Below are 25,118 nucleotides of genomic sequence, written 5' to 3'. Positions count from 1 at the left end.
TAAAATAAACAATTCAACATTTTCAAATCACAAAATAAAAATAATATTAATAAAATATATTCTACTCGATCCCTTCCAAAAAAACAATCTCTATTTGTGTATGCTCGGACATCCATTCTATATGAAGACAAAAAAACAAAAAAAGGCACTAATGGACTTTGGGTAATCACCGCAAAATTAGTCGGGAACCATCGAATCATCAAAACTTCTTGTATAGTCCTCAATATAACTGTACAAGCTACCGAAGAAAAATGGAAAAATAATCAAAACGGAACAGTGTAGGGTAATGCATACATGTCAACCTCAGACAAGTAATGGCCTTGTGGCCACAACTTGCGACTACAAGATATGACATCATTACCGGCTTCAAATTTTTGAGACGCACGTCTGTCTTCCTGCTTCTTCCTCTTAAAGAGCCACTCTTCATCACTGAATAAATTTTCACGATCCTGAGTGCGAGGAGGCACCCAGTTCTCAATCAAAGCTTTATATAGATATTCTGTCCTCTCAGTCTCACTTTTGTACGATGTTTCGCTCCTCTCTGGCACTGGACAGGGGAGTTCTTTTTTTGGCTCAGCTGTGCGCTCCTCAGCAAGTATATTTTCCCTTCCATTAGAAGAGCATAAATGCACTTGATTAGGAACATTGACACTTCCATTCTTCTGTTGAGCATGAAAATCTACCCTTCCAGAAGTGGAGCACGACTTCTCATCATCTCGGTCCTTTTTCGATGACAGCCGAATCCGGACAATAGTCCCTATTTCATGATAATAATAATAATTAAAAAAAAGCAAATTAAAATTAAGCCCAAATAAAGAGCTAATAAAATGCATCTAAAATTCTTTTATAAGTGAAAAAATGTCCATCTTGTGGTTTGAAGGCATCCCCAAATGAATGGGCACCCCAAACTCACCATGACTGCGGAAGCCACTAGTTGGTGAGGAATCCCTTTTCCTCTTGTTGCTTCTTTGAGAGCTGTCGGAGCATACGTTTGCAGAACAAATTGGCCGCTCCTGTTCTTCAGTAAGATCACTCTTTTCAAATTGTTCAGCCTCAGCTTCAATTTGCTTTTGAAAATATTCGCCACATGGCTCTGCTCTAGTTTTCTCTAGTTGCACATACTCCTGATAATTGAGCTTTCTTTTTTTGTCGTCACCAATAACAGTGGGTTTCTCTTTTCCTCTATGTGCTTTCCTTCTCTTCTTCTTCTCCTCCCTCTTCTTCTCTTTCTTAATATCTGTTTTGACCTTCTCCCTTTCTCTTTGGAGCTATAAATAGCACCATTACAATAATTTTAAAATAGAGGGCTAGGAAAGAAGCAAGGACCATCCAGGCTAATAAAACCGAGAACATGGAAAATAAACCGACAATCAAAGCACTAGACTCTTTTACCACCCTTATACCATTCTTCAAGGTTATATCATCTACTAGAAGTAACGATCATCTAAAGAAGCAAGCAGAGATTGATCATGTTGTCAGGCAGTTGTTACAAAACAGCATATAATCTAAACCAACAAGCAAACAGCCTTGCCTCTGGTTCAAGATATGGTCCAGATATATGCATCCTCCACCTCAAAACATGGTCTAAAAGATTGTGGAGAACATGAACAACGGTCTTTAAGGAATGTTTAATAATTGAAAGGGAAAATTTGTTCTACCTCCCTGTGACTAAGGTAGAAACCCGGGAACTCAGACATTAATCAGAAGATTCTTGTCAGCGGGTGTCTTACAAGATTAATTCGGGAAAACTTTTTCACATCTAATTCTATCAGTTATTGATTTCAAACAAAAGACTAATGCAATTAATAGTTTTTCTGTACTTATAGAATCAATGAGTAACAATAAGAGATTGACTGGAATGAAATCGTATGGTAACGGGACTAATTATATACCATAGATGTTAAGACTTCACATTTTGAACTCACTCCACAAGTAGGTTGTGCATTATAAATTGAGCTTTAATGAAATCCCATGTTTTACGACCTAGGACCCTGCTACTGAGCATACCATTTGACAATTTAACTTGACCAAATTAGCGACATTGTTTTCTCCCTTTTTTCAAAATTTTTATTTTTTTAAGAAGAAAAGTTATCATTTTTATTGAAGAAACCGCAAAATTTTGGAAAAAAAAATCAATTTGATCAAGTTGGGTTGTCAAATGGTATGAGTATCATTTTCCTAGAACCTATTCATAGATCGATAACTCAAAGTATGATCAGTAATCCCAAATCTAGTCTATCTCAACCAGAATTTAAGTTCACTAGCGAGAAATCTCCCTGAAGAAACTTATCAAGAAAAGAAAATACCAACACAAGTGCAATATCAAACTAGGACAAAATTAAACTCGAGAAAAGCTATCCATTATCTCACAATTTTCATCCTATACAAACCCTTCATACAAACCCTTTTTACAATGATCGGCTGAGGCTTTGCCTCATTTTCCTTCTACCCACATTCTTGGAAATCCACTGACCCAATCTTGATCCAACTTATACAATCCCATCCCACCGTGCAAATCAAGACGTTCAATCCTTTCAAAATTACTCTTCAAACCAGACCAAGTTTATTACAGTTAGGTCCAATGAGTGGTACACTGAGTCGCAAATAACCAACCAAACCAAATATTAGTGACGGTCAGTCTTTAAGAATCAGGATCTTTATCCCATTCAGTCTATAAAAAGAATGATTCTCAAATTATCTCATGATTCAAATCTCTCTCACATATATAACCAATTCTTGCTCATTGTTCATTCATGTATACAAAGAATCTACAGTACAAGAAACATCGATTCTCGAATACAAGAACAAGCTTGTATCATATACAGAAAGCCCTTGCACGTCAATTATTTACAATTGTGAACATAAGCAGTTGAGCATAAACGCAAAAACCAGATTGCTCAACAAACCTTAGTCCAATCGATCCATGGCTCCCCGTTCTTCACATACCCCGGAGGAGGGTACGGATAGCACCGAGACATCCCCAATTACGAGAAATCCCCCCACGGTTCGGTGATTCTCCGGATCGCGATTAGGTTTCTTAAAGAAGGAAACACAGGCAAAGATTTTGGCACGAACTTTTTTACTCTAAATCTAAGACGAAAGAATCGAAGAACGAAACCCTAGGGTTAGGGTTTTCTGACTATCTCCAAGGCTGCGACGAGAGTAAGAGGAGAAATACATACGCGTAAAGTAATCCTTGGGGGGGGCTATATATAGTGCTAGACTGAAATTAATTGGCATCTAAGTAGATTCTTTATTCCGATAATGCCCTTATATTTCACTAAAATTCTCTTTTGTATATGCGTATTTTCTCGAAGTTTCTTAGTTTGTTGTGACTCTTTTTGGGAAGGCGAACTCACTCATAACCGCGTTACGTCCTTGTTACGTTTTCTCTTACGCTCCAATAGGAATCGAACACCAAGCGGGTGCTTCGCGGCCAAAGCAAAAACGGATCGACCTGATTTCGGCACGTGTCTCTCAAGATTTGTTTCCAGCCGCTCGACCACCGAGGTCGTTCACACACATGATGTTTACGGTTCTTGTGGTTGTGGAAATGGTTGAAGCGTCGTGTGTTCAATTTCAGCCAAAACCCTGAACCCTAAATCATAGAGTGACGGACAGACCCAAATTAGTTTTGACTTCGCTGGTGGTGATGATGAGAAGGGTTAATGTCAACGAGCTCGTCATTCTCAGTCGATCCATCGGAGGAGGCGCTGCCGTCGCCACCGCTGCTGACCAGCGACTGCTTCGATTGGCGCTCTACGGCACTTCGGATTTAAAGGCCAATTCCAATCCACAGTGGCTCATGTCGCGAGGACTCGTCGATCGCTTTGGCTCATCGGGTCCATTTGTCGCAAACGGCGTCGCGGGGACCAGGTTCTTCTCTGCCTCGGCGACATCTCTAGCGAAGGAGTCACTTCGTCCCAAAAAATTCTCCCCCCAAGACGTGGTTCTTTACCAGTACGAAGCTTGCCCTTTCTGCAATAAAATCAAAGGTAAAAATTAAAATAAAATTAATGCGCTCGCAGTGCAAGATTTCAAGTAACTTCGTTTTGGAATGGATGTTGCTCTGTTACAAGTGCTTGGATTATCTAAAAGGAATGAGTAATTGCTGTATGATTCCTAGTAAAAAGAATGAGCTTCAGTTTCAATCTTTACACAATAATAGTTATTTGCTGTCTCTATTCATTAACTTGCTCGGTAATTAGCTTTTAATGTTGGGTATGGGAAAAATATTAGATATAAGTCTGAAAAATGGTTTCTTTTAGTAGTATAATCTTTTGGTTTGGTGTTATGTTAAATAATTTTACATATATTTTTAAGCTAATAAATATGTTAGTGTGCTCGACTTCATGCACAAGTCATTACCGAACTTTACTTATGAAATTATTAATAGATTTCTACCAAAATGTAGTTTCTTGACTTATTTCCATTATTTTCTGACTAATTTAATTTTCTTTCAGCTTTCTTGGATTATTACAAAATTCCTTACGAAGTGGTGGAGGTTAACCCCATCAACAAAAAGGAGATCAAGTGGTCTGATTACAAGAAGGTGCCTATACTGAAGGTTGATGGTGAACAGATGGTCGATTCTTCAGGTTTTTCTTATTTCCCCTGATGTTTTGTGGCTTAAAATCTCCGAAGTTCGTTTAATATATTCTGTGATGGTTTTTGTTAATTTAGCTTATTTTAAATGTGCAGACATAATTGATAAGTTGTTCCAAAAGATTCATCTTGACAACCCTGTCATGGATGGTGATGAAGAACGGAAATGGCGTGGGTATGTTGGTTGTACTTTGTTAACTTGTACAATTGAGATTCTTATGAGGCAGTTATATTTTTTACTCATAAAATACCGTCCATTTTTATTCACTTTGCATCATAAACTACAAAAAGCCAATTTTCAACCTAAACGGTCTATAACTTTTGGAAACTTTTGTAGCCAAAATTCCTATGGGAAGATTGCCTTTTTCACTCATAAACTACCATATTTTTCCATTTTGTATCATAAACTACAAAATTTTTATCTTGCTGCTAACTACCAATAGGTCTCACTTTGCACCATCAAATAAAATTTGGACCATCATGGTTGTGCTACATGGCCAAATTTTCGTTCATTTTAGTCCCCGTTTGGATTGAGAAGTGATCTCAATTCATCTCATCTCATTATTACAAATTTTTCAAATTTTCACACAAAATATGATAAACAATTCAACTTTTTCAAATCCTAAAACAATAATAATATTAAAAAATAATATTCTAACAATATTTTATTCAATTTTCAACTTTCATATCAGCTCATCCTGTCTCAACTCTCAATCTAAATGGGGCCTTAATGTTACAGATCTAAACCAGAGGTGCAAACTGAGAACCCTGGGTAGTTTAGGCCGCAAATTGAAACTTCTTATACTTTAGGGCGCAGACGGAAAAGTGTAATTGTCCCAATTCCTATATTCTTTTGTGAATGAATATGGTTTTAGTTGAATAAAAACACTCAGGAGATGGGTATCATCAGTTTAGTTATATTATAAGGAAGACTTTCACATTGAATTATTGTACAAATCACTAACTGTTGTTTGTTGTTGCATTAAGTCAAATTGTTTGTCCTTCTGCATTCCATCCATCGTCCCATAAGATTGAGCTTATGTGTTGCTGTAAAGTAGCCTTTGAGAGATGAATTGATGATGCTGTAGGTGGGTGGATAATCACTTGGTGCATGTCTTATCTCCAAATATTTATCGAACTACTTCTGAATCTCTCGAGTCATTTGACTATATCACCACTCACGGTATGGTATTACATTAGGCTTCTCAACTTACATTACTTCCGTTTGCATGTTTTTAATTTCACTCTTAATATGGAGTATATGTACTTAAAGACATGGGGAGTCCATCATACATGTATATTGTAACACTTCTCTCTCATAGAGAATACGTTGAATCACTTTTGAATTGTATAGATGCTTCACTGATTGGTTAATTTGAAAGTTTTAAAGGACTTTATATGGGGAGATCCTTTCCTCAATTAGCCTAGAGCATGGATATTTGTAATCTATAAAATATCTCCTTGATTTTGTCCCTCAACATGTTTAAACTGTTTTAGACCTAAATTTTGCAGATAACCTCAATTCTTTTGCTGGTCCCTCTTATACGTAGGCAATTTCAGTTTCACTGAGAGGATAATTGCGAAGTATGCTGGAGCTGCAGCTATGTATTTTGTGTCAAAGAAATTGAAGAAGAAACACAACATCACAAATGAACGTGCAGCCCTGTATGAAGCTGCAGAAACATGGGTGGATGGTCTGAAGGGCCGGCAGTTTCTTGGTATGTTTGACTGGTATCATGATGTAGTCAAATTCACATTGTGTGGTGTGAGCTATTTTTTACAAGTATCGACTTATTTCGTATTTCCTATGTTATACAGGTGGGTTAAATCCTAATCTGGCCGATCTCGCTGTCTTTGGCGTCCTGAGGCCCATCCGACACCTCAGGTCAGGCAGAGACATGGTTGAGCATACGAGGATTGGTGATTGGTATGCTAGAATGGAAAGTGCAGTAGGAGAATCTGCTAGAATCAAGACAGACAAGTAGAAAAGATTTGTTATTTGGTTTGGGGTTTGCTATCAGCTTAAGCCGCTGGGTTTGGTGAGTCTTAAATCTTGGTATGCGACATTACGAATAAATCATTATACGAAACACTGAAACAAAATGCAAACTCTTTACGTTGGCGGGAAGGTGTAACCTTTGAATCTTGATGTTAAGTTGTCGCCGCATGGATACTTGTTTTTGCTGATTAGCGACCATCTTTTCTCTGTTGTTTCTTTTCCCGTCTTCTATTTTTGGTAGGTACTAGGAGTAGGAACAGAGTATTTGACGGTTGGAATGATATTATGCAGTTAAAAACCTCATAATGATCTTAAATGGCCTCAAAGTTTGTAGTTGGATTGATTATATCGGCTTGCAAATATTATTATATCAATTTGTAGATATAAATTGTGTTGTGTTAAAAACCAGGTTTGCATGTAGGAGTTGTGTTGGCAAGCTGCCATCCATTCGCATATTGGTTTTCCATTTTCTGTTGCATGCCTTTTTGGTTTTTTTTAACATTTTCTGTTGCATGCATGTCCATTAGAAAGCGATTCCACCATTACCTCCTATTATGGGGTCTTAGGATTCCAAATTTAACTTTTTAAGATTGTGATGTGTTTAACTTTTTAATTAAAAATTTAAAAGTAAGTTGATATGAGTTTAACTTTTTTTTTTATAAAAAATTGAAAAATAGTGAATCCTATCAATGTTTAATTTGAGATAAGTTGAATTTGTTTTAACAATCAAACATATATAGCCTTAGGTTTTGCTTGTTTTTATAATTATTCTTAACTCATTTCATCTCATCTCATCTCATCTTATCTAATCATTATAATTTTTTTAAATTTTTATGTAAAATAAAATAAATAATTTAATTTTTTTAAATTCTAAAATATAAATAATATTAAAAAATATAAATAATTTAATTTTTAAAATTTTAAAATAAATATAATATTAAAAAATATAATATAATAATATTTTATTTAATTTTTATTTTAATTCATTTCAATTTATCTATTTTTTATATGTTAAAAAAAAATCTAAAATAGTCTTCGGACCGTTAATTATGGCCGGATTGACGGTTGTTGGGCCCCTTAAGTGTCCACGTGGATTTAAAAAAACCATTTGTAATCAAGAGGCCAGCAGTACTATACCGTGTCCCATATAAACAGTAGTCTTACGTGGAGTTTTGTCGTTTCTGAACGGACACAACAAATATGACATTACGTAGAATTCAAACTCCTTTATCTTTTTGGCTATTAATCAGCCTTTCCCAATGACCAAACTGACAAAAATGACAATTTCCTCCGATTTCTGAATCCGCTCCATAACGTCTGACCCTTTCACGTCGCGATTGAGTGATTTCTCTTTCACCAACACCTCTCTCCCTCTCTCTCTCGATGAAAATCTCTGACTCGAGAGTTCTGTGACTCCCTGTCACAAAATCTGCATGTGTACGTCGTCGTTTGCGCGCCACCCCTGTATCTCTCTCTCATAAATGCTAGTTATTGGTTGCGAAGCGTTTGGGAGTTCACAAAAGAAGCTAAGCCTCTTTTCTGTCTTTTCTTTGATTTCTTTTCCCCATTTGAATGCAAGTTATTAAAATCGTCAATTTCTCAAAAACAATTTATATTCTGCTTTTAGATTCGTAATTAATAATGTCCATGCAATCGAGTAATTACCCGTAAAAAATCCCATTAAGCAATGATAAATACATATTATTAATGCGTTTGTCATTTTTCTACTCTATATAAACCACCCATGCACGGGTTTTTTTCAAAGTGGTCTCTCTTTCGGTTAAACCAGAAACCACAGCAACAAAGGTTATGCCAAATAAAGAGAGGATCTAGAAAGAGAAAAGGTCATGCATCTTTTCTGATATAACAAGAACACGATTCCTCTAGCTTTAAACCTACCTCATCTCGTTTCACTTCTCCTCCCCTTTTTAATGCACCCATGAAATATGTGAAAAGAAGAGTACGTTTTGGTTTCTGTTCTTAATTCTGGCGATCGATGGTTAGGATGGCTGTTCAGGGACAGTTTTACCAAGAAACTACAGGTTTTCCCATGACTGGCCAACAGGATCCACCTTTTGGGTTTGTTGACGACTTTCGTTTTAGCCTTCATCAATATCCTCAACACAGTCAGTTTCCTCTTCAGCGGAGCACTCAAAAGTTTTGCAATTTTGATAGCAACGAAGGGGTTACATCTTCTTCGAGTTGCAATAGCTTCCCTCCAATGGCCTTTTTTCAATCTTTGGATGCTCAGTTTAAGTTGGAGAGCCAGGAGATAGACCACATTCTTCATTTACAGGTAATAACCCGTCATATCTCATAGGGCTTTTCTTTGAAATAAAATTTTGTGGAGCCCGTGGAATTGTTTTCTGGGTCGTAAAAGTTCATTTATGGGGTTTCCATGCTTTTATTATCGATGGAACGTTTTCTGTTTCTCTATCTCGTTATCTTTTTTTTTTCTCTCTCTCTCTGAACAGTACGAAAGGTTGAGACTATCTCTGCACGAGCAAAGGAAGCAAGAACTTGCAGTCATCTTGAGTAATATAGAATCGAAAACGTCGAGTTTGATTAGGCAAAAAGAAGACGACTTGGCACGAGCAACAATGAGAACAATGGAGCTCCAAGAATGCGTGAGAAAAGCCGAAACGGATAGCGAAACATGGCGAAGGATAGCCAAAGCAAGCGAAGCCACGGTGATAGATCTAAACAACAGGCTCGAGCAGGTCAAAGAGAGAGTGGTTTTGGAGAGGAATACAACCGAAGATGCAGCGTCGTTTTGTGGTTCATGTGAGAGAGAGGATGTAGGACAAGAAGAGGTAAAAAGGAATAGCAAAAGCATGACTTGTAAGGGCTGTTACTCTCGTAGCTCGTGTGTTCTTTTTCTTCCTTGCAGACATCTCTGTTCCTGCAAGTATTGTGAAGCTTTTCTTGAATCTTGTCCCGTGTGTAACACTGTTAAGGACAAGAGCATGGAGATTTTCTTGGTCTAAAACAAGGAAGCAAAAAGGAAAAGCAAAAAGACCGAAGGAAAGGAAAATGCTTGTGAGAAAGAACTCACACGTTGATACGGATACCTGTACCGTCATCATATCATATTTTATCGTTTTATGTTTTCTCTACTTTTTTCCCGGGGTCCAATATCGGATTCTTTTGTACTGCAACAGTTGTACATGTATCGAAATGATGATGACAGTATAGTAAAGAATCTTCTCCTTTTTCCTCTTCTGGGTCTATCATACTTTTTCCTGATTTAGCTTAATTTCCTTGAGAGATTGATGGGGTTCTCTGTCTGTGTTTCACAAAAAAATAAAATAGAAAGAAAAATGCCAGCTCTCCTTCCTAGCCGTAGCGCGCAGTGTGCTGTTTTAGCTGACAAAAAAAGATTTGAAAACAAAGTACTTGACATGTTTCAAGACTGCCACTTTCACCGCCACTGAGGTCTTCTATTTATTGCTCCCAACGAATCATAATATCAAGTACCAGACTCATGTGAAAGAAGGAAAAGCAACGGCTGAGATTTGAGCTAAAAGCCCCATCGACCATCGAGCTACTGACAGTACACAATCTAAGAACTTCAACTTTCATACACGAGCCTTCCCATGCCATGACTTCAATTCTGTACAACCCGCGCAAACTCCCTCTTTGCTTTTATTTTACATAAATCGCAAAAACAAAAACAAATATGCAGAAGAGCCGCGCGAGGCCCCAGCAGCTCTTGCATCTTCATACACCCTCAAATCCTATAATGAATCTCTTTTGACAATCTGCTTTCCCGAGTCTGTTGTCTTCTTGGAGCAGTCGGTCCTATGAAACACGTGGGTCCCCGCAACTTGGATTTTGGTACTTGGTTTATAACCGACATGTTTGATCTTGTTTGTTATAATGCGTATCAGAAAACCGTTTCCAATGGATTGTTTGTTATAATGGTTTAGGTTAGAAAGTGTTTATCTTTTTATCCAAACTCAATTTTTATTTCTCTCTCTTTTCTTTGTTCTTGTCGAGATCTCATGCATCAAAAACTGCGACGGTGATTTGCAATCGATTGAGTTAAGTTCGACCAAAAGAGTCCGACACCAATTGAGTTGTCTTTCTACCGCCACCCTTTATTCCTCGCTCGGTCTGACTTCTTCTGAGAGTATTGGTAGTGATTTCACTATCTTTCATCTTTATTTTTAAATTTAAAAGAAAATATATATATTTACAATCATAAATTATACAATTTCACATAATTATTTTTTAAAAAATAAATAAAATATAGAATTCATATGAAAAAATTAATTTTTTAATAATAAATTCTACTATTTTTTAATAAAAAGTCTCACTATTATTTAATTCAAAGATACATAAATCACTATCAATGCTTTGAGACCAGTTTTGTACGCGTGGACGGCTCTGATCCTCTCTGCCCACAAAGTTACTGCAACGATGATCTTCTTCTACGACATGGATCCCAACCAAGCTTACTAGCTAGTTTAGTTGCACAAAGGGATGCTGGAAGCATATGCAACTTGAATTTAGGTTTGTCTCTGTCAAGGAAGCAACAAGAATTAGCGATGTTCCTTTATCAAGCAGCTTTGTGATAGCCTTTTAACTAGGCGACAAGATTTTCCATTCACAATTTATTCGAATTATAATTTATTTTAATTTCTAAATTGATCCGTAATCATCGCATGATGAAAATCTTATATTTGAAAATGTGAATATCTGTCTCACGTTCCTTGGCGGTACTCATCAACTCTGAGGCTGAGCATTCTCGTCCACAGTAAATGCAATTCTACGGTTGAACAGTTGTCATAGAAAAATATATACAGTACGGGCAGTACTGACGCCGTGATGATCTTGTTTAAATAGTATGCATCTGTCTATCTACTACAGTACGGATAGTGCTCTATCATTATAAAAATAAATAATAAATAATAAGTAAATAGTAAGACATAATAACTTTATCATTATCCTTTCTTATTTTTTAAATTTCTTTATTCTTATTATTTTACATATATATATATATATATATATATGTATATACACACACGGGCAAAATTAAGATTTAGTGTGTGGGGTGATTAATAAAGTGTATCGTATATAAGTATGAATAGTAACTAATATTTAAAATAATAAAGTATGTTACTAATATTTAACATTAACCATTTAAGAAAATTATCTAGGGATAATTAAATTATTCAAGTCGTCAATTTGAATCTCACACTTGAACTCCATCAAATTTGACTGAACGATCAAAATTAAGATATAAATAGTTATGTGAGACTTGTTAGGTTTTCTTATTCTTATTTTCTAAATAAGTTTTCTTATTCTTATTATTTTACATATATAAATATGTGTGTGAAAAATTATACTCATAATTCTTACATCATACACTTCATATGATTTTTTTTCCTTTAACAAGTATATGGTATATAAATGATGAGTAAAAGAACTCAATTAGTTTAGTAAAAATAAAACCATAAAATAAAAATAAATGTGATATGTGATATGTGATATGTGATATGGGATGATGAGTAATAAAACTCATATATATATATATATATATATAAATAGATTTATTTGGTGAGTTCTCCTGCTTCTATCGTCCATGCATGAGATGATGTAGTTTTCCCTCTTTTCTCTCGTCAAAATAAGTGATATGAAAGTGTGGCATGCATGAATACTCTCAATAAAATGATAGAAATATCTTTGTTACAAAGAAATTTTGTAAAATTAAATTTATAAATTGATATAGTTTTATATTATATATTAAATCTATTTTATAATAAAATAATATTTATAATCTAATATACCACGTCAAGTTATATTAATTTTTAAATTTATTTGTATATGAAGTCTTTATTATTAAAACATTTCTCATATGTTAATAGGTTTATGGGCCGAACAAAAAGCAATATGAAGAGTTGTTACAATTTGGGAGCCTGATGGGCTCAAAGAAATGGCACACTCAGGTCTAATAAACTGTACGTGGATGCGGCCTAAGGATACCGATCCATTTCCGCTTTATCGTGCAATGAGACCAGTGCGGATGCCTAGGTGTCATGCATGACCGTGTGCTGTTTTATTTTGGGTAACTATAGGTACTAAGTTCTAATAGACAGGTCTCGTGTAAATATTTTGTAAATAAGTGGGTCTAATTTTTTTTTTTATATTTTTTTAACGTATGATTCACTCTTTTTTTTTAATAAAGATTTGCACGGGATTAATCTATTCGAGACTTATATAAATTATTTATCTTTTATTTTTTGTCTGACACGATTGATGCAGTGAATAATTATTAAATAAAATTTCATAATGTGAAATACGATTTTCTCATTCTCTTATAAGATAAATTTTAGTAATTAAATTAAGGAAAATTATAGACATACAATCTTTTTAGAGAAAATATATTTACAATCGTGAATTGTGCAACCGTCACGTAATTACTTTGAAAAGAATGAATAAAACATGAGATATTTTTAAATGAAGAATATTTTTATAAAATAAATTATGAAAATAATATCACTTTACATAAATATCCTCGTATTATAACGTGATTGTGTAAAAGATTGTGCGTGGAAAATACACGAATCCCTTCCAACTATCGGTCATTTTACAATCATCTATACATTATAAACTTTAAAAATCACTCCTCAAGCTAATGAAAGTTTGTAATCTATACCCATTGAAAATTTGACATAAATACTTTGATAAAAATGAAAAATGAAAGCCAAAAATTGAAGAACATGAAAGATAAAAAGTAATTTAAAAATTAAAATATAAGATTTGAAACTAAGTAACGCTAATACAGTCCTAGGGTGTGCAAATTCTATGTACTCTATTTGAAAAAAGAGAGTTCACCGTTAAAAAAAAAAAAATTCATGTATATCCCAAATTTATCAACTTTTTTTTTAAATGAATATGCCGAATTTATACACTTTAGAACTTAAATATAACATTTCTCATTTAGAAATGATTTAAGGTGATATTGCAGGAAAGATTTATGTATTTTCCCGTTAAGTTTTTATCATGATGGTTATCAATATCATGGATATTGACATTTCATCCACAAGGTGCGGTCCTTGTGGATGAGAGATTTTATATGATGTTTAGTATTAATTACTTTTGCAGCAGAGATTAAGGGCAAATATTTCATTCATAAATATTATTCAAACATAAAATATTTTTAATTTGAAATTTTTAACTTTTTTATCTAATCATTACTTAATCATTACAATTTTTCTAAACTTTGAAATAAAATACAAAATAAAAATATATAATTTTTTTTAACTTCAAAACAAAAATTATATTAAAGAATCATATTCAATGAACTTTTTAATTTTATAATATTTTTATTTAAATTTTTTTTTTCAAAATCCAATAAAATATGTTAACTCAAACAATTTTACTATATTTATAAACTATTTTCTTAATATTTACATATATTTTAAATATTGAAACGAGCCCTAAAATACAAAATAAAATCGATGAGAGAGAGGGAGAGCTTTTTTTTTATGAGTTATTGATAATTTTAATTTATGTTTATGGTAGAGAGGGCCATGAGATTCACCAGAGACAGAGATCTTTCCAAGTCCTTCCTGATCTCTATTCTCTTAATTAACACTTTTAAACCGGATGTCCATATGTGCAGTCATTTTTATGTTTAATAAGAGCTTGCGGTTCTAACAATGTTTTCATAAATTTATAATAAATGTGAGAAACTACAGTCAAATGATGTGATTTTTTTTATCATGTGATAACCACTAATTTTAATATTCAATAATAATGATACAAAGAATTAAACAAAGATATCTATTTTAAAGTGAATGGATAGATCAAGATCTCGAGAAAACACCATCGAACGACCCTTAATTAAGCTTACTAGCATCTATAGGCTAACCAAAGAATTTTCTTAATATATTCAATTTTTCTTTTCAATAGTATATTTTTGCTAAAAATCTGTTTCTATGAATTCTTATTTTTATTTTTACTTTTATTTTTATTTTTTATTTTTATAGAGAGAGGATGTTTAGATAACTCTGAAGTTGTTTATGTACATCCCGTAAATCTTCAAGGTAATCTTCTAATTCAAGCATGCCAGATTGTCTACTTAAAAAGATATGATATATGGCAAACATAGTTTCAGTATTTTTTAACATTATTTGTAGTTGATTTTCATACTCTTTAATTTTATCAACTGTAAGACTTATTTGGATTCCTAATTAAATATGCCATAGGGAAATTAACAATAGATAGTAATCTAAATTTAACAATATATAGAATATATTAATAGCCAATAAATATAACAATGGTCGTCGAAAGCCTTTCGTCTTGAATGTGCCAGCGAGAATAATTGATGAATAACTTTATACTTTCTTCATGACATAATTTGAGTATCATAATATGAAAAATCTAAATCGAATGGATCATGAGCATCTTCAATCAGATGGATTGGTTGAAAAGAAGAGTTTTGGGAAGGAGATACCCCATCTTCAATAAGGGTAAATAATTGCTTGCTAACTAAGACTTCAGGCACGTTGATAATTTAAGAGAACATATTTACAACATGGTCATAATTAAGAGTGTAACCAGTTCGGTTCGGTTCGGTCTAATTTTGTACATTCTTCATAACCGAAATGTATACAGCAATTTTAAAAATTTAATAACTGATACCGTACCGATTCACTATCAAAATCGAAACTTCCAATTTTGGTCCGATACGATCTGGTTTTTTACGTACATATACATATACTAAATTATTAGTCTATTTATATTATAGAATAAGTATATTATTTTATAAAAATTAACACGTACTAGCATAATATTGAATTGAACTATAGTCTGTATAAGTTCTAGACTTTTTATATGATGAGTATATATGATCAAATGTGTAAAAATGTATTTACAAAAAAACTATATATATTATAATTTATTATATCAAAAATGTATTTATCATTGATATATATATCAAAAGTAAGTTTATATTAATAACTTAATATTAATATTTATGTTTAGTATTAAAATTTTATATTATAAGATTAAAATTTATATGTTATATTAAAAATAATTAAATTAATTTTATGTTATATTATAGGTTATATTAATTTTATGTTCTTAGATTAATAGACTTTAATAATAAGATTAGAATTTTATGTTATATTAATTAGCAATTTAACATATAATATATGTAATATAATATAAAAAAAATTATAAATATATACTGATCCGGTTCGGTTTAAACCGATTTTTAAAATATTAAAATCGGTACCGCACTAGACCGAATACACCGGTTCGATCTGATCTAGTTTGGTTCAACTTGTTTTCTGATTTTATTTTACACTCCTAGACCCTAGTCATAATTATGCTTCTCCCACTATTTTATGGAGATTTTGAGGGCCAAAAACTTGGTGTTTTTAAAAGAGGGATGGGGGACTAACAACATACTCTTATTTCATAATTCAATTTAATTTTATTTTGAAAAATAATAAAAGAAAAGAAGGATAATGCTTTAATGTGAGAGGATAATCATTTTGAGATGAGAAGATTTTGAAACTCTAGCTCTTGTGCTGGAGTAGGAAGAAGAGAAAGTTATGGTTCATAATATTTCTATCGTGGCAGAAACTATTGTGGGAGTATCTTTATTTCCTGTAATTTCTCGAAATGAATAAACTAGGAATGACGTAAATTTTAGTTATGTTTTTATCCATGCCTATTTTTAATAGTAGTAATCAAAGTATGGGATCATAATTAGGTTGGGAAGATTTCATTAGTATATAAGGATTCTTTCCCCCATTGTTCTTGGGTAATGACATGTGATATTGTCTCAGCTAATTTCTTTAATTTCTTTTTGCTTGTTATTGATGTTAATTGTTCTTGAAATCTACTTTGCTGAACTAAGATTTCAGGTATTTTGGTAATTTTAATTATATAATTATTTACAATTGATATTGTAATTATGTCATTTTATTAAAAATAAATTTTAATTTTATAAAATTACATTTATTTCATATAAAATAGTTGTATAAAAGTGGTAAATTAGTTATTATATATATATATATATATATCTTTATATATATAGAGTGGCTATATAAAGAAAATTATTATTTTAACAAATTTTATTGTTTTACGTTAAAGTTAACGCCTTTTTGAGATGAAGATGGTTGGCGTTAGTTGCTCCAACCATACGGTGACTCTTGGCTTTTGGTCTGCAAGGATGGCGTCCATACAGTGCTAGCTAGAATATTCATTTATAGACTCCATTAATGCAAATTGATTTTTGTGCTGATTATTAAATTACTCGCTAATGGTCCGGTTTCAATTATTTTTTTTTTTCTATTGATTTTGAAAATCGATTGAAACAAATCACATGCATGCATTGGCCGATCTCTTTGTGAGGATAGAAAATCGAAATAGGGTTTAATAGAGTGAAATAATATATAGAAAAATAAAATTAACTTCCATAATTTAGAAATCAAAAACAAATTTAAACAATAAAATTATGGTTCACACAAGTCATATTATTAAATCATGAATTTTGTAGAGCCATGTATTGATCAATTAAGAAACAAAATCACTACATGAAATATGTTTATTTACTGTCAGTTATTTTCTATAAAAATGAATCTATTCTCTATGTTATAAATAGTTATTTTCTTCGTAAATAATTTATCTTAAATTTTAATTTAATTAAGAGAAAGATCGATAAACATATAATCAATAATTTTAACATTCAAACACATTGAATGAATAAATCTAATCATATATTTAAAGTGAGCAAAATTTATGGAAGTTTTTAGGAATTAGGGAGTCCGGATATATATTAATTAAACTTGGAGGCCTGCAGACAGGCGGGTAAGTTGCTTATTCCTTTCGAGGTGACCTGGGTCCACTCACAAACCATCATCATCTTTCCCCCAAAAATCAACAATTATAAAAAAAAAACTAAAAAATATAACATCCAACTAAAAATTAGTAGAGAAAATTTTTAAAATAATTAGTAGAGAAATAGTTGGTAGTTGCTTGGAATGGTGAATTAAGTTTGACAAATAGTCTGTAAAACATTTTTTGTATGTGACACTGAAATATGCTTTTGTTAGATTATAGTTTTATAGTATTTTATCATTTGATTATTTATTTAATTGAGCGTAAGAAATAATTGTTAGTTCTTTATTTCATCTTGCTTGGGTAGAACAGTATCCAACAGTTGAAACAATTATTTCCTTCATTAACATAATGAGAAGTGGTAAGATTCTGTAAATAATTTTTTTTAAAAAAAATTTACAAACGAAGATAAACTAAATTAGTAAATTAAAATTTACAATCCATGGCGGTAAATATTATTTTATTAATAATAAATTAAAATATTTACAAAAGCATTCCTTCTAAGAATTGATTATGATTTAACATACAAAGCAAAATTCTAGATAGAAGCGAAGATAAATGTGATTGACTTGGACCAAATATTTTATTACATGTCATGTGTTGGCTGTAATAAAGGAACTAGATATAAATACAATGAAAGCTTCGTTTGTATATATTGCAAAAGCCAAGGGGTCTGCAAACCATGATATGTATCTTGTAATTTTAATTTAGAATTTAACACTATTAAAATTTAAAATTATATATTCAATGCATTTAAAGTGCTATGGCATATGTTGAACTGGACGATAATACAAGAAAGCTAGCTACTACTATGTTTAGTGAAGTAGCAAAAGAGGCATTTGGTTGTTCAGCAGTTGAGTTGATGGAACATGCATGAGAGGTATCTTTTAAAATTTGTATTCAAAAATTGAGTTTGATTATAATGAGTTAATGAAAAAAGAAATTGAGTTTTTATTAATTATGTAAAGCTATTCAAATTTTATTTTGTAGGAACATCGAACATATATTAAAAGCGTTATGGAGAAATTATCAAAAAAAATTTAGAAGATTCAAGTTTATGCAGATTTAGAGAAACTGAATGAGAGAAAACATAGGCATTTTAATGTCCTCTTTATTAAGGCAATGCAAGATGAGGAAAATAATGGATCGTCATCATAGGCATTTTAATGTACTCTCTACTGAGACAATGTAAGATGAGAAAAATGCGGGATCATCATCCTAGAATCAAAATTATCTCAAACAACTTTCATAAAACTATGGGCGATGTTTATTTATAGGACCATGCTATTTATAGTTTCTATTAATACTCTACTTTTATAATACATCACAGCATATAATTATTTATAAATTACATAAATATTACATCGTTATTTAATTAACTGAAAATATTACATCCTTATTAATAAAAAAATTAAATATAAACTAAGTAAACGTGCATTGCACGTTACTTTTACCTAGTATATATATACACACACATATATAAGCTATATACCAATCCTAACAAAGGCTACAAATTAATAACTCATCATTTTATTTCCACAATAATTGGTCGTACGGTAGTTGGTATAATTAGCTTTCAAGTTCAATCTTAAGACTTAAGGAAATATAGACAATCTCCTAACCTAATTTGTAAGGATTTTACTATACATCAGTCACAATTTATTTCCATATTTCGATAGTTTTTATTTTTAATGTCAGACTCATCACCTTCGACCTCTCTCTCTCTCTCTCTCTCTCTCCCTCCTCAACCTCTCTCTCATCGAACCCCCCTCTCCTCTCTCTCTCTCTCCTCAATCTCTCTCTCACCGTGTTTCCTTCAGGTGGGACTGAGATGGAGTGGTTGGGGTAAGAACTGATTAATCACTTGTTAGTGAACTTGATTTGCCACATAAGATGTGAAGTAGTGAATAGTTGTTGATGGATAGATTAATTCAATTTGCAATCTCCCTCGTAAACTATAAAAAATTTGTAATCTACCCACCCCTCTATAAATAAAATATTTAACAGAGAAGCTGTGTGCCTGGCTTTCCCAGAATTACATAAAATTGTTTAAACTAAGAAATGTAGAGAATCAGCTGGATTCATATTAAAGTCGACATTTGTTATATGGAGGTCGAATGTCTTAGTGACCATTGCCTAGCTTGAGGATCGTTTTTTACAAGTTTCACCTTGTGGTATAAAAAACAAAAACAAAATGAAGGGCAAAATGAAGATTTAAAAAAAATAAAAAAAAAAACAAAAAATAAAAAAACCGTACACATGCAGATTGACTTATAAGTTGATGCTTAATGGTTCATGGACCAAAGTATTACTAATTACATCACTGTTGAAGTCAATCCTTGGCCTGTTTGCACGCATCGACTCTCAAATAATTGAAATTCAAATATCTAATTAATCTTAGTCGTCCAATTTGTGTATTTATTCTATAAATTAATGTTCCAACTATATATGATCGATCCAACTCAACTCATTTAACTCATTCAATGACACGAATTGATCATCGTCGGCCACTAAGCAAGATCAGTACATGATGATCAGTGGGATTGCCCCCATAACAGTTGCGGGATACTAATTGTTCAACGAACAAGCATTAATTATTAAGTTTTATTTATGATAATAATAATGGAAATTGGCGTATATATTAATTAAGGAGGTTGCCCTTTTTAACATGCATGCATGCATGCAGCACGACTTCACGAGATCCGCCTTTCGATCTACACCAACCGGCCGGCCATTTTCCTCGATCCATCTCCACCAATGTACTTTTCCAACGTACGTACACGTTGGCGCAACCAAAATGGTAAAATATATAGTACGTATAGCGAGTAGTCAACATCTTAATTTATTATATTATAGTTTTCTATTAATTTGGATGTGATTTAATAGATTTTTTTTTTTTTTTGTAAGATATACACGTAACGTAACCACTAAGACATAAGTAAATGTCCCACAAAAATAAATGACTACCATTTTTCCCCCAAAAAAAATAAAAAGAAGCGTTTCTCTAGGATGACATTATTCGATCAAGATGATTGAGTTGGCACAACAACAATTTTAGCGACAATCGACGAGACTCATGATCAGGGACTTTTATATTGATAAATATGGTATGATATGATCAAAATCAAGGAGGGACTTTTATTTCCAAGGATAACAAAAAAAAGGAACAATAATATTAATGTCAATGGGTCTTTATATATATATGACTCATGAGTATTAATTATCTCTCTTTCTTATATTCATTCTGAATACCCTATAACTGCCACCAATACTAGCTGTCTTCATGACAAATTAAACAAAGGTGAAGAATTATAAAAATAATATTGACACCATTACTTCACAATTTCATTTTGTATAAATAATCTGTACTGGACTAGCTAAAAATTTTTAATTTAGACTTTGAGTTACACTAACTCCAAATAAATTTTTAAAATTAGAAAATTATTACTATTCACCCATCAAATCTATATTTTATTCACAAAAAATCAACAGTATTTTATTAGATTCTTTTTAAAATTTTTATTACTAAACAAGACTGTATTATGTCCAGATTTTTCAAGGAATATTTTTTTTTGTAAAAAGAGCTATATTGTGTTGGATAATTAGGTTGATATAAAAAATAGTTTAGAAATAATAATTTTAAATAAAAGTTAAATTATTAATTAATATATAGAGTGTTTTTATAAAATATAAAAAAATTATTATTAAAATACATAACATTATATATATATATATATTATTATTTTGACTTTGAGATAGATAGTCTAATGTAGATTAATATCTTCAATAGCTTTGACTTTAACCAACACCTCAAATTTTAGCCAAAATTTAGATATGATAATGGCTAGAATATTGCTAATGCTCTTATATAATTATATTATTTGATTCATTCAAATTTTCAAAACTTGTTACAGAATTAATTCATCATCAATCCAAAAATCCTTATTCTAAGAAAATTCTTATTTGAGATTTTCATTGAATCATTTCACTAAATTTCGATTAAAAAGAAAAAAAAAAAGAAAAAGAAAAAAAACACTTTTATTAAAAAAAAAATAAAAGAAAAACTAAAAAAATTATAATCGAACAACTTTCGATCCTTATTTTTGACGTATGCGCACTAATCACCGACTGAGACTGACAACTAAAAAGCCTGCATTAGATGTACACAGATAATGCAATGGGAAGTCCCTGACTGAGACTGACATGCAACTTCACGCTTCAATATTCCTGATCACATTTTTTTTTGTCAGCTTATAAATAGAGAGAGCAAGCAAATCGAGAGAGCAAGCTAAGAAGACACCAATACACTTTCTATTCGTCAAAATGTTTTCTTCTTCTTCTTCTTCTGCTGCTGCTGTATTATTGTTCCCTCTCATTTTTTCTGTTCTTTTCTGCCATTCCAAGGCTGTCATTAAGCTACCACCAAATGAAACCATTCCAGCAGTAATAGCGTTTGGAGATTCAATCGTGGACGCGGGCAACAACAACCAGTTAAAAACTCTTGTTAAGTGCAATTTCCCTCCCTATGGACAGGATTTTCCTGGAAAAGTTCCAACAGGCAGATTTGGCAACGGAAAGGTCCCCTCAGACATGATGGGTACGTAGCTCTCTTAATTCGCACTTCTGATCTCCTGTCTGCATGCTAGCTTTTGTTATCTTGGTCGAGTTTCTTTTTCTTTGTTTTCTATCTGTACCGTGTTGCTTGTTTCACATGCGCTAGAGCCTCCTAGTCCTAGAGGCATAGATCTCGAGCTATATGGTAGTAGTTTCCCATACCCAATCAATGAGCATATATGGCTTTTTTGCATGTGCGTGCATGGGTGATATGTATCATTTCCGTGAGTGCGCGCAATACTCCTCTCTCTCTCTCATCTTTGGAAATTGGTAAGGTATTAATTTATGGCTTGATCTGGACAAAAAAATCCACAAAACTAATTCGGAAGGATTTCTTGCTTCCGCCCTAACCAAGCTTTCAGTTAATTAAGAGTGGGTTTGAATGTTGAAATGAGTTGAGTTAAAATGATAAAATATTATTAGAATATTATTATTTATTATTATTATTATTTTAAAATTTGAAAAAGTTGAATTGTTTATTATATTTTATGTTGGGATTTAAAAAAGTTGTAATGATGAATTAAGATGAATTGATCAGATGAGCTCAACTTCCAAACGAAACCTAAATGTCTCACCCCTTCCTTTCAAGTACCATTATATAATATATTAATATGTTATCGATCCATTGCGTGTACTCCTTTAACGCCACGGCATTCCACATATTCATGATTTCGTGTATCATTATTTTTTATGACGTACAAAGAAGAAATTTATGGATCTAATTCATCTCATAAAACTTATTTTATAAAAAAATGATTGCTCATTATTAGTTATAAACATGCCCAAGACTTTATCCATAGACAATGTGAGATTATTCCTCAAGACTCTTCCTCACATGCAGACTAATATTTTTTCTGATTCTTGTCACGAAATAAGTAGTGCAGACCTTCATTCGTCTTGTGGCAGACTCTGATACTATAAAAAAATTCATAGGCCTAATTCATCTCATAAAATCGATACTATAAAATATATATGATTGTTCATTCCTTATAAACATGCCCAAAACCTTATCCACGAACAATATGAAATTATTCATCAACATACCACGTATGTCAATTTATCTAGATAAATAAAAAATACTAATTTCTGTCCTTTTCTTTTAATATTTGATTTTCTTCTTCTCATTTTGTAATACCTTCAATTAATTACTTGACTTTACAGACAGTAGAATGACTTTTAACTCCACGAATCTTAAACATATGGCGGATCCAATTAATCTCAATGCATGCACGCAAGCGCTGTAAATATATATATATACACACCAAGTCATAAAGTTATTGTTTCTTAAGTGTGTCATGATGACTTGGTGGGTTTCTTATATATATATACACACACACACACACATATGAGATGCGTTTGTCTAAATTAAAGTTACATGCACTAAACTAATTCTGTCATGGTGCACCTTTCAGCTGAGGAATTGGGAGTTAAAGATATTGTGCCAGCATATTTGGATCCACTTCTGCTTCCTCAAGACTTGATCACAGGCGTATCTTTCGCTTCAGGTGGCGCAGGTTATGATCCCTTGACACCAAAAATAGTGGTACGTACGTACTTAATTTTCTTTTCTTTTTTTGGGGTGGGGAGGGGTTATATATATATATACCATTCGATCTGCTTCTTTCTAACATATGAAAGGAAAAACAGTCAGTTATATCATTGTCCGATCAATTAAAAATGTTCAAAGAATACATAGCGAAGCTGAAAGGAATTGTTGGAGAAGAGAGGACAAACTTCATACTGGCCAAAAGTATCTTTCTAGTGGTGGCCGGCAGCGACGACATTGCTAATACATATTTCCTTGCTCGTGTACGGCAATTGCAGTACGATGTCCCTTCCTACACTGATCTTATGGTCGACCAGGCTGCCATTTTCTTGAAGGTATAAGTTCATTTTCCGTCCTGTATTATTTTCACGTACTAATTAAGCCTAGAGCCAAGGTATAGCACGTTCACTTTTTTTGAAAAACAAAAAAGATTTAAAACTTGTGGAAGAATGGAAACAAATCCTGAAATAATATCGGAAATTAATTAATATTGCAATGTGTTTTGAAGGAAATATATGAGCTGGGGGCACGAAGGATTGGAGTATTGAGTGCACCGCCAATTGGATGTGTGCCGTCGCAAAGAACTCTGGCTGGAGGGATATTACTGAGACAGTGTTCAGAAAAGCACAACCAAGCAGCAAAGTTGTTCAATACTAAACTGTCTTCGACACTCGATTCCCTTAACAGCAAGCTACCCAACAGCAGAATTGTCTATATTGATGTTTACAATCCTCTACTTGACCTAATTGAAAACCCTGAAAAATATGGTAAATTAATTAACCAATCATTTTTACTGTAATTAATCTCTCTTTCTTTTATTATTAATTTCTTATTAATTAGTATTCCATTTATTTTAATTATTTAATTAGATAATATAATAATGCGCGCAGGCTTTGAGTTTGTGGATAAAGGATGCTGCGGTACAGGGGATATAGAGGTAGCCGTGCTTTGTAACCAAGCGTCTGCCACCTGTACAGATGCATCTGATTATGTTTTTTGGGATAGTTATCATCCCACGGAAGCAGCATACAAGACCCTTATTGGTCAAGTCCTCCAAAAGTATCTCCCTAGCTTCTTCTGAGGCATGCATGCATGAGCTGACCTAATTGAAATTCATGAACTGCGCTAAATATAAAATTAAGCTTGATAAACATGGCAAAAATATTTACTTTGATATATCTATGTTAGTTCTTATTTAATTCATAATAAGCAGAATTTCATGATGCATGGGCCTCATTATTAACAAGAGTACTTATAATTTTTAGAGTTTTATAATGTATAAGCAAGTTTGTGTAATAATCTGGATATTAATATTGTTGCATTCATATTCTAAATTCAAATTAATACTGTTTTCAATAAAATTTACTTTCTGACTAATCATATTGAATGGGTACATGTATTAGTGCGTAGAATCGCTTACAATTAGATTTTTCCTAACTTTTATATTTACAGAACTGAAATCAGCATTAGTGGACTAATTAATTTCATTAATCT

The 25,118-nt window shown here is 32.3% G+C and overlaps 4 protein-coding genes across 5 annotated transcripts; 3 read left to right on the top strand and 1 right to left on the bottom strand.

Annotated features, from left to right (window-relative positions):
- Positions 1-73: 73 nt before the first annotated feature.
- LOC109010440 lies at positions 74-3,186 on the bottom strand. Its single transcript, XM_018991279.2, has 3 exons — positions 2,907-3,186; positions 914-1,268; positions 74-757 (listed from the first exon to the last, which is right to left on the bottom strand). The coding sequence occupies exons 1-3, from the start codon at positions 2,976-2,978 to the stop codon at positions 264-266; spliced, it is 921 nt and encodes a 306-aa protein (XP_018846824.2). The 5' UTR covers positions 2,979-3,186; the 3' UTR covers positions 74-263.
- Positions 3,187-3,495: 309 nt separating this feature from the next.
- Positions 3,496-6,821, top strand: LOC109010439 (prostaglandin E synthase 2-like). Its single transcript, XM_018991278.2, has 6 exons — positions 3,496-3,995; positions 4,464-4,598; positions 4,702-4,780; positions 5,694-5,788; positions 6,156-6,323; positions 6,424-6,821. Exons 1-6 carry the CDS (start codon positions 3,653-3,655, stop codon positions 6,588-6,590), a joined length of 987 nt encoding a protein of 328 aa, XP_018846823.1. The 5' UTR covers positions 3,496-3,652; the 3' UTR covers positions 6,591-6,821.
- A 1,544-nt stretch (positions 6,822-8,365) lies between these two features.
- On the top strand, positions 8,366-9,824 carry LOC109010444 (probable BOI-related E3 ubiquitin-protein ligase 3). The gene is made up of 2 exons (XM_018991285.2): positions 8,366-8,900; positions 9,079-9,824. Exons 1-2 carry the CDS (start codon positions 8,601-8,603, stop codon positions 9,589-9,591), a joined length of 813 nt encoding a protein of 270 aa, XP_018846830.1. The 5' UTR covers positions 8,366-8,600; the 3' UTR covers positions 9,592-9,824.
- An 11,943-nt stretch (positions 9,825-21,767) lies between these two features.
- Positions 21,768-24,791, top strand: LOC109010436 (GDSL esterase/lipase EXL3-like). Of its 2 annotated transcripts, none has more exons than XM_035682668.1 (5): positions 21,768-22,061; positions 23,491-23,621; positions 23,903-23,959; positions 24,133-24,391; positions 24,515-24,791. In XM_035682668.1, exons 1-5 carry the CDS (start codon positions 21,788-21,790, stop codon positions 24,703-24,705), a joined length of 912 nt encoding a protein of 303 aa, XP_035538561.1. In that variant the 5' UTR covers positions 21,768-21,787; the 3' UTR covers positions 24,706-24,791. The 2 variants fall into 2 exon arrangements, with proteins under 2 accessions (XP_035538561.1, XP_018846820.2); XM_018991275.2 differs by having other exon boundaries at positions 23,726-23,959; positions 24,515-24,790.
- The last annotated feature ends 327 nt before the right edge of the window (positions 24,792-25,118 follow it).

The sequence above is a fragment of the Juglans regia genome, chromosome 11 (genome assembly GCF_001411555.2).
Source record: "Juglans regia cultivar Chandler chromosome 11, Walnut 2.0, whole genome shotgun sequence".
Classification (NCBI taxonomy): domain Eukaryota; kingdom Viridiplantae; phylum Streptophyta; class Magnoliopsida; order Fagales; family Juglandaceae; genus Juglans; species Juglans regia.
Note: the sequence above shows the minus strand (reverse complement) of the source record. Positions and strands in the feature narration are given on the sequence as shown.

Bases quoted from the DNA above. Each gene is read 5' to 3' on its own strand.
- LOC109010440 (XM_018991279.2), bottom strand. From the start codon at position 2,978: ATGTCTCGGTGCTATCCGTACCCTCCTCCGGGGTATGTGAAGAACGGG. The intron at 1,269-2,906 runs GTTTGTTGAGCA...TGCTATTTATAG, and splicing joins CATGGATCGATTGGACTAAG to CTCCAAAGAGAAAGGGAGAA. The intron at 758-913 runs GTGAGTTTGGGG...ATCATGAAATAG, and splicing joins TAGTGGCTTCCGCAGTCATG to GGACTATTGTCCGGATTCGG.
- LOC109010439 (XM_018991278.2), top strand. From the start codon at position 3,653: ATGATGAGAAGGGTTAATGTCAACGAGCTCGTCATTCTCAGTCGATCC. The intron at 4,599-4,701 runs GTTTTTCTTATT...TTAAATGTGCAG, and splicing joins ACAGATGGTCGATTCTTCAG to ACATAATTGATAAGTTGTTC. The intron at 5,789-6,155 runs GTATGGTATTAC...TCTTATACGTAG, and splicing joins TGACTATATCACCACTCACG to GCAATTTCAGTTTCACTGAG.
- LOC109010444 (XM_018991285.2), top strand. From the start codon at position 8,601: ATGGTTAGGATGGCTGTTCAGGGACAGTTTTACCAAGAAACTACAGGT. The intron at 8,901-9,078 runs GTAATAACCCGT...CTCTCTGAACAG, and splicing joins ACCACATTCTTCATTTACAG to TACGAAAGGTTGAGACTATC.
- LOC109010436 (XM_018991275.2), top strand. From the start codon at position 21,788: ATGTTTTCTTCTTCTTCTTCTTCTGCTGCTGCTGTATTATTGTTCCCT. The intron at 23,960-24,132 runs GTATAAGTTCAT...TGTGTTTTGAAG, and splicing joins AGGCTGCCATTTTCTTGAAG to GAAATATATGAGCTGGGGGC. The intron at 24,392-24,514 runs GTAAATTAATTA...TAATGCGCGCAG, and splicing joins TGAAAACCCTGAAAAATATG to GCTTTGAGTTTGTGGATAAA.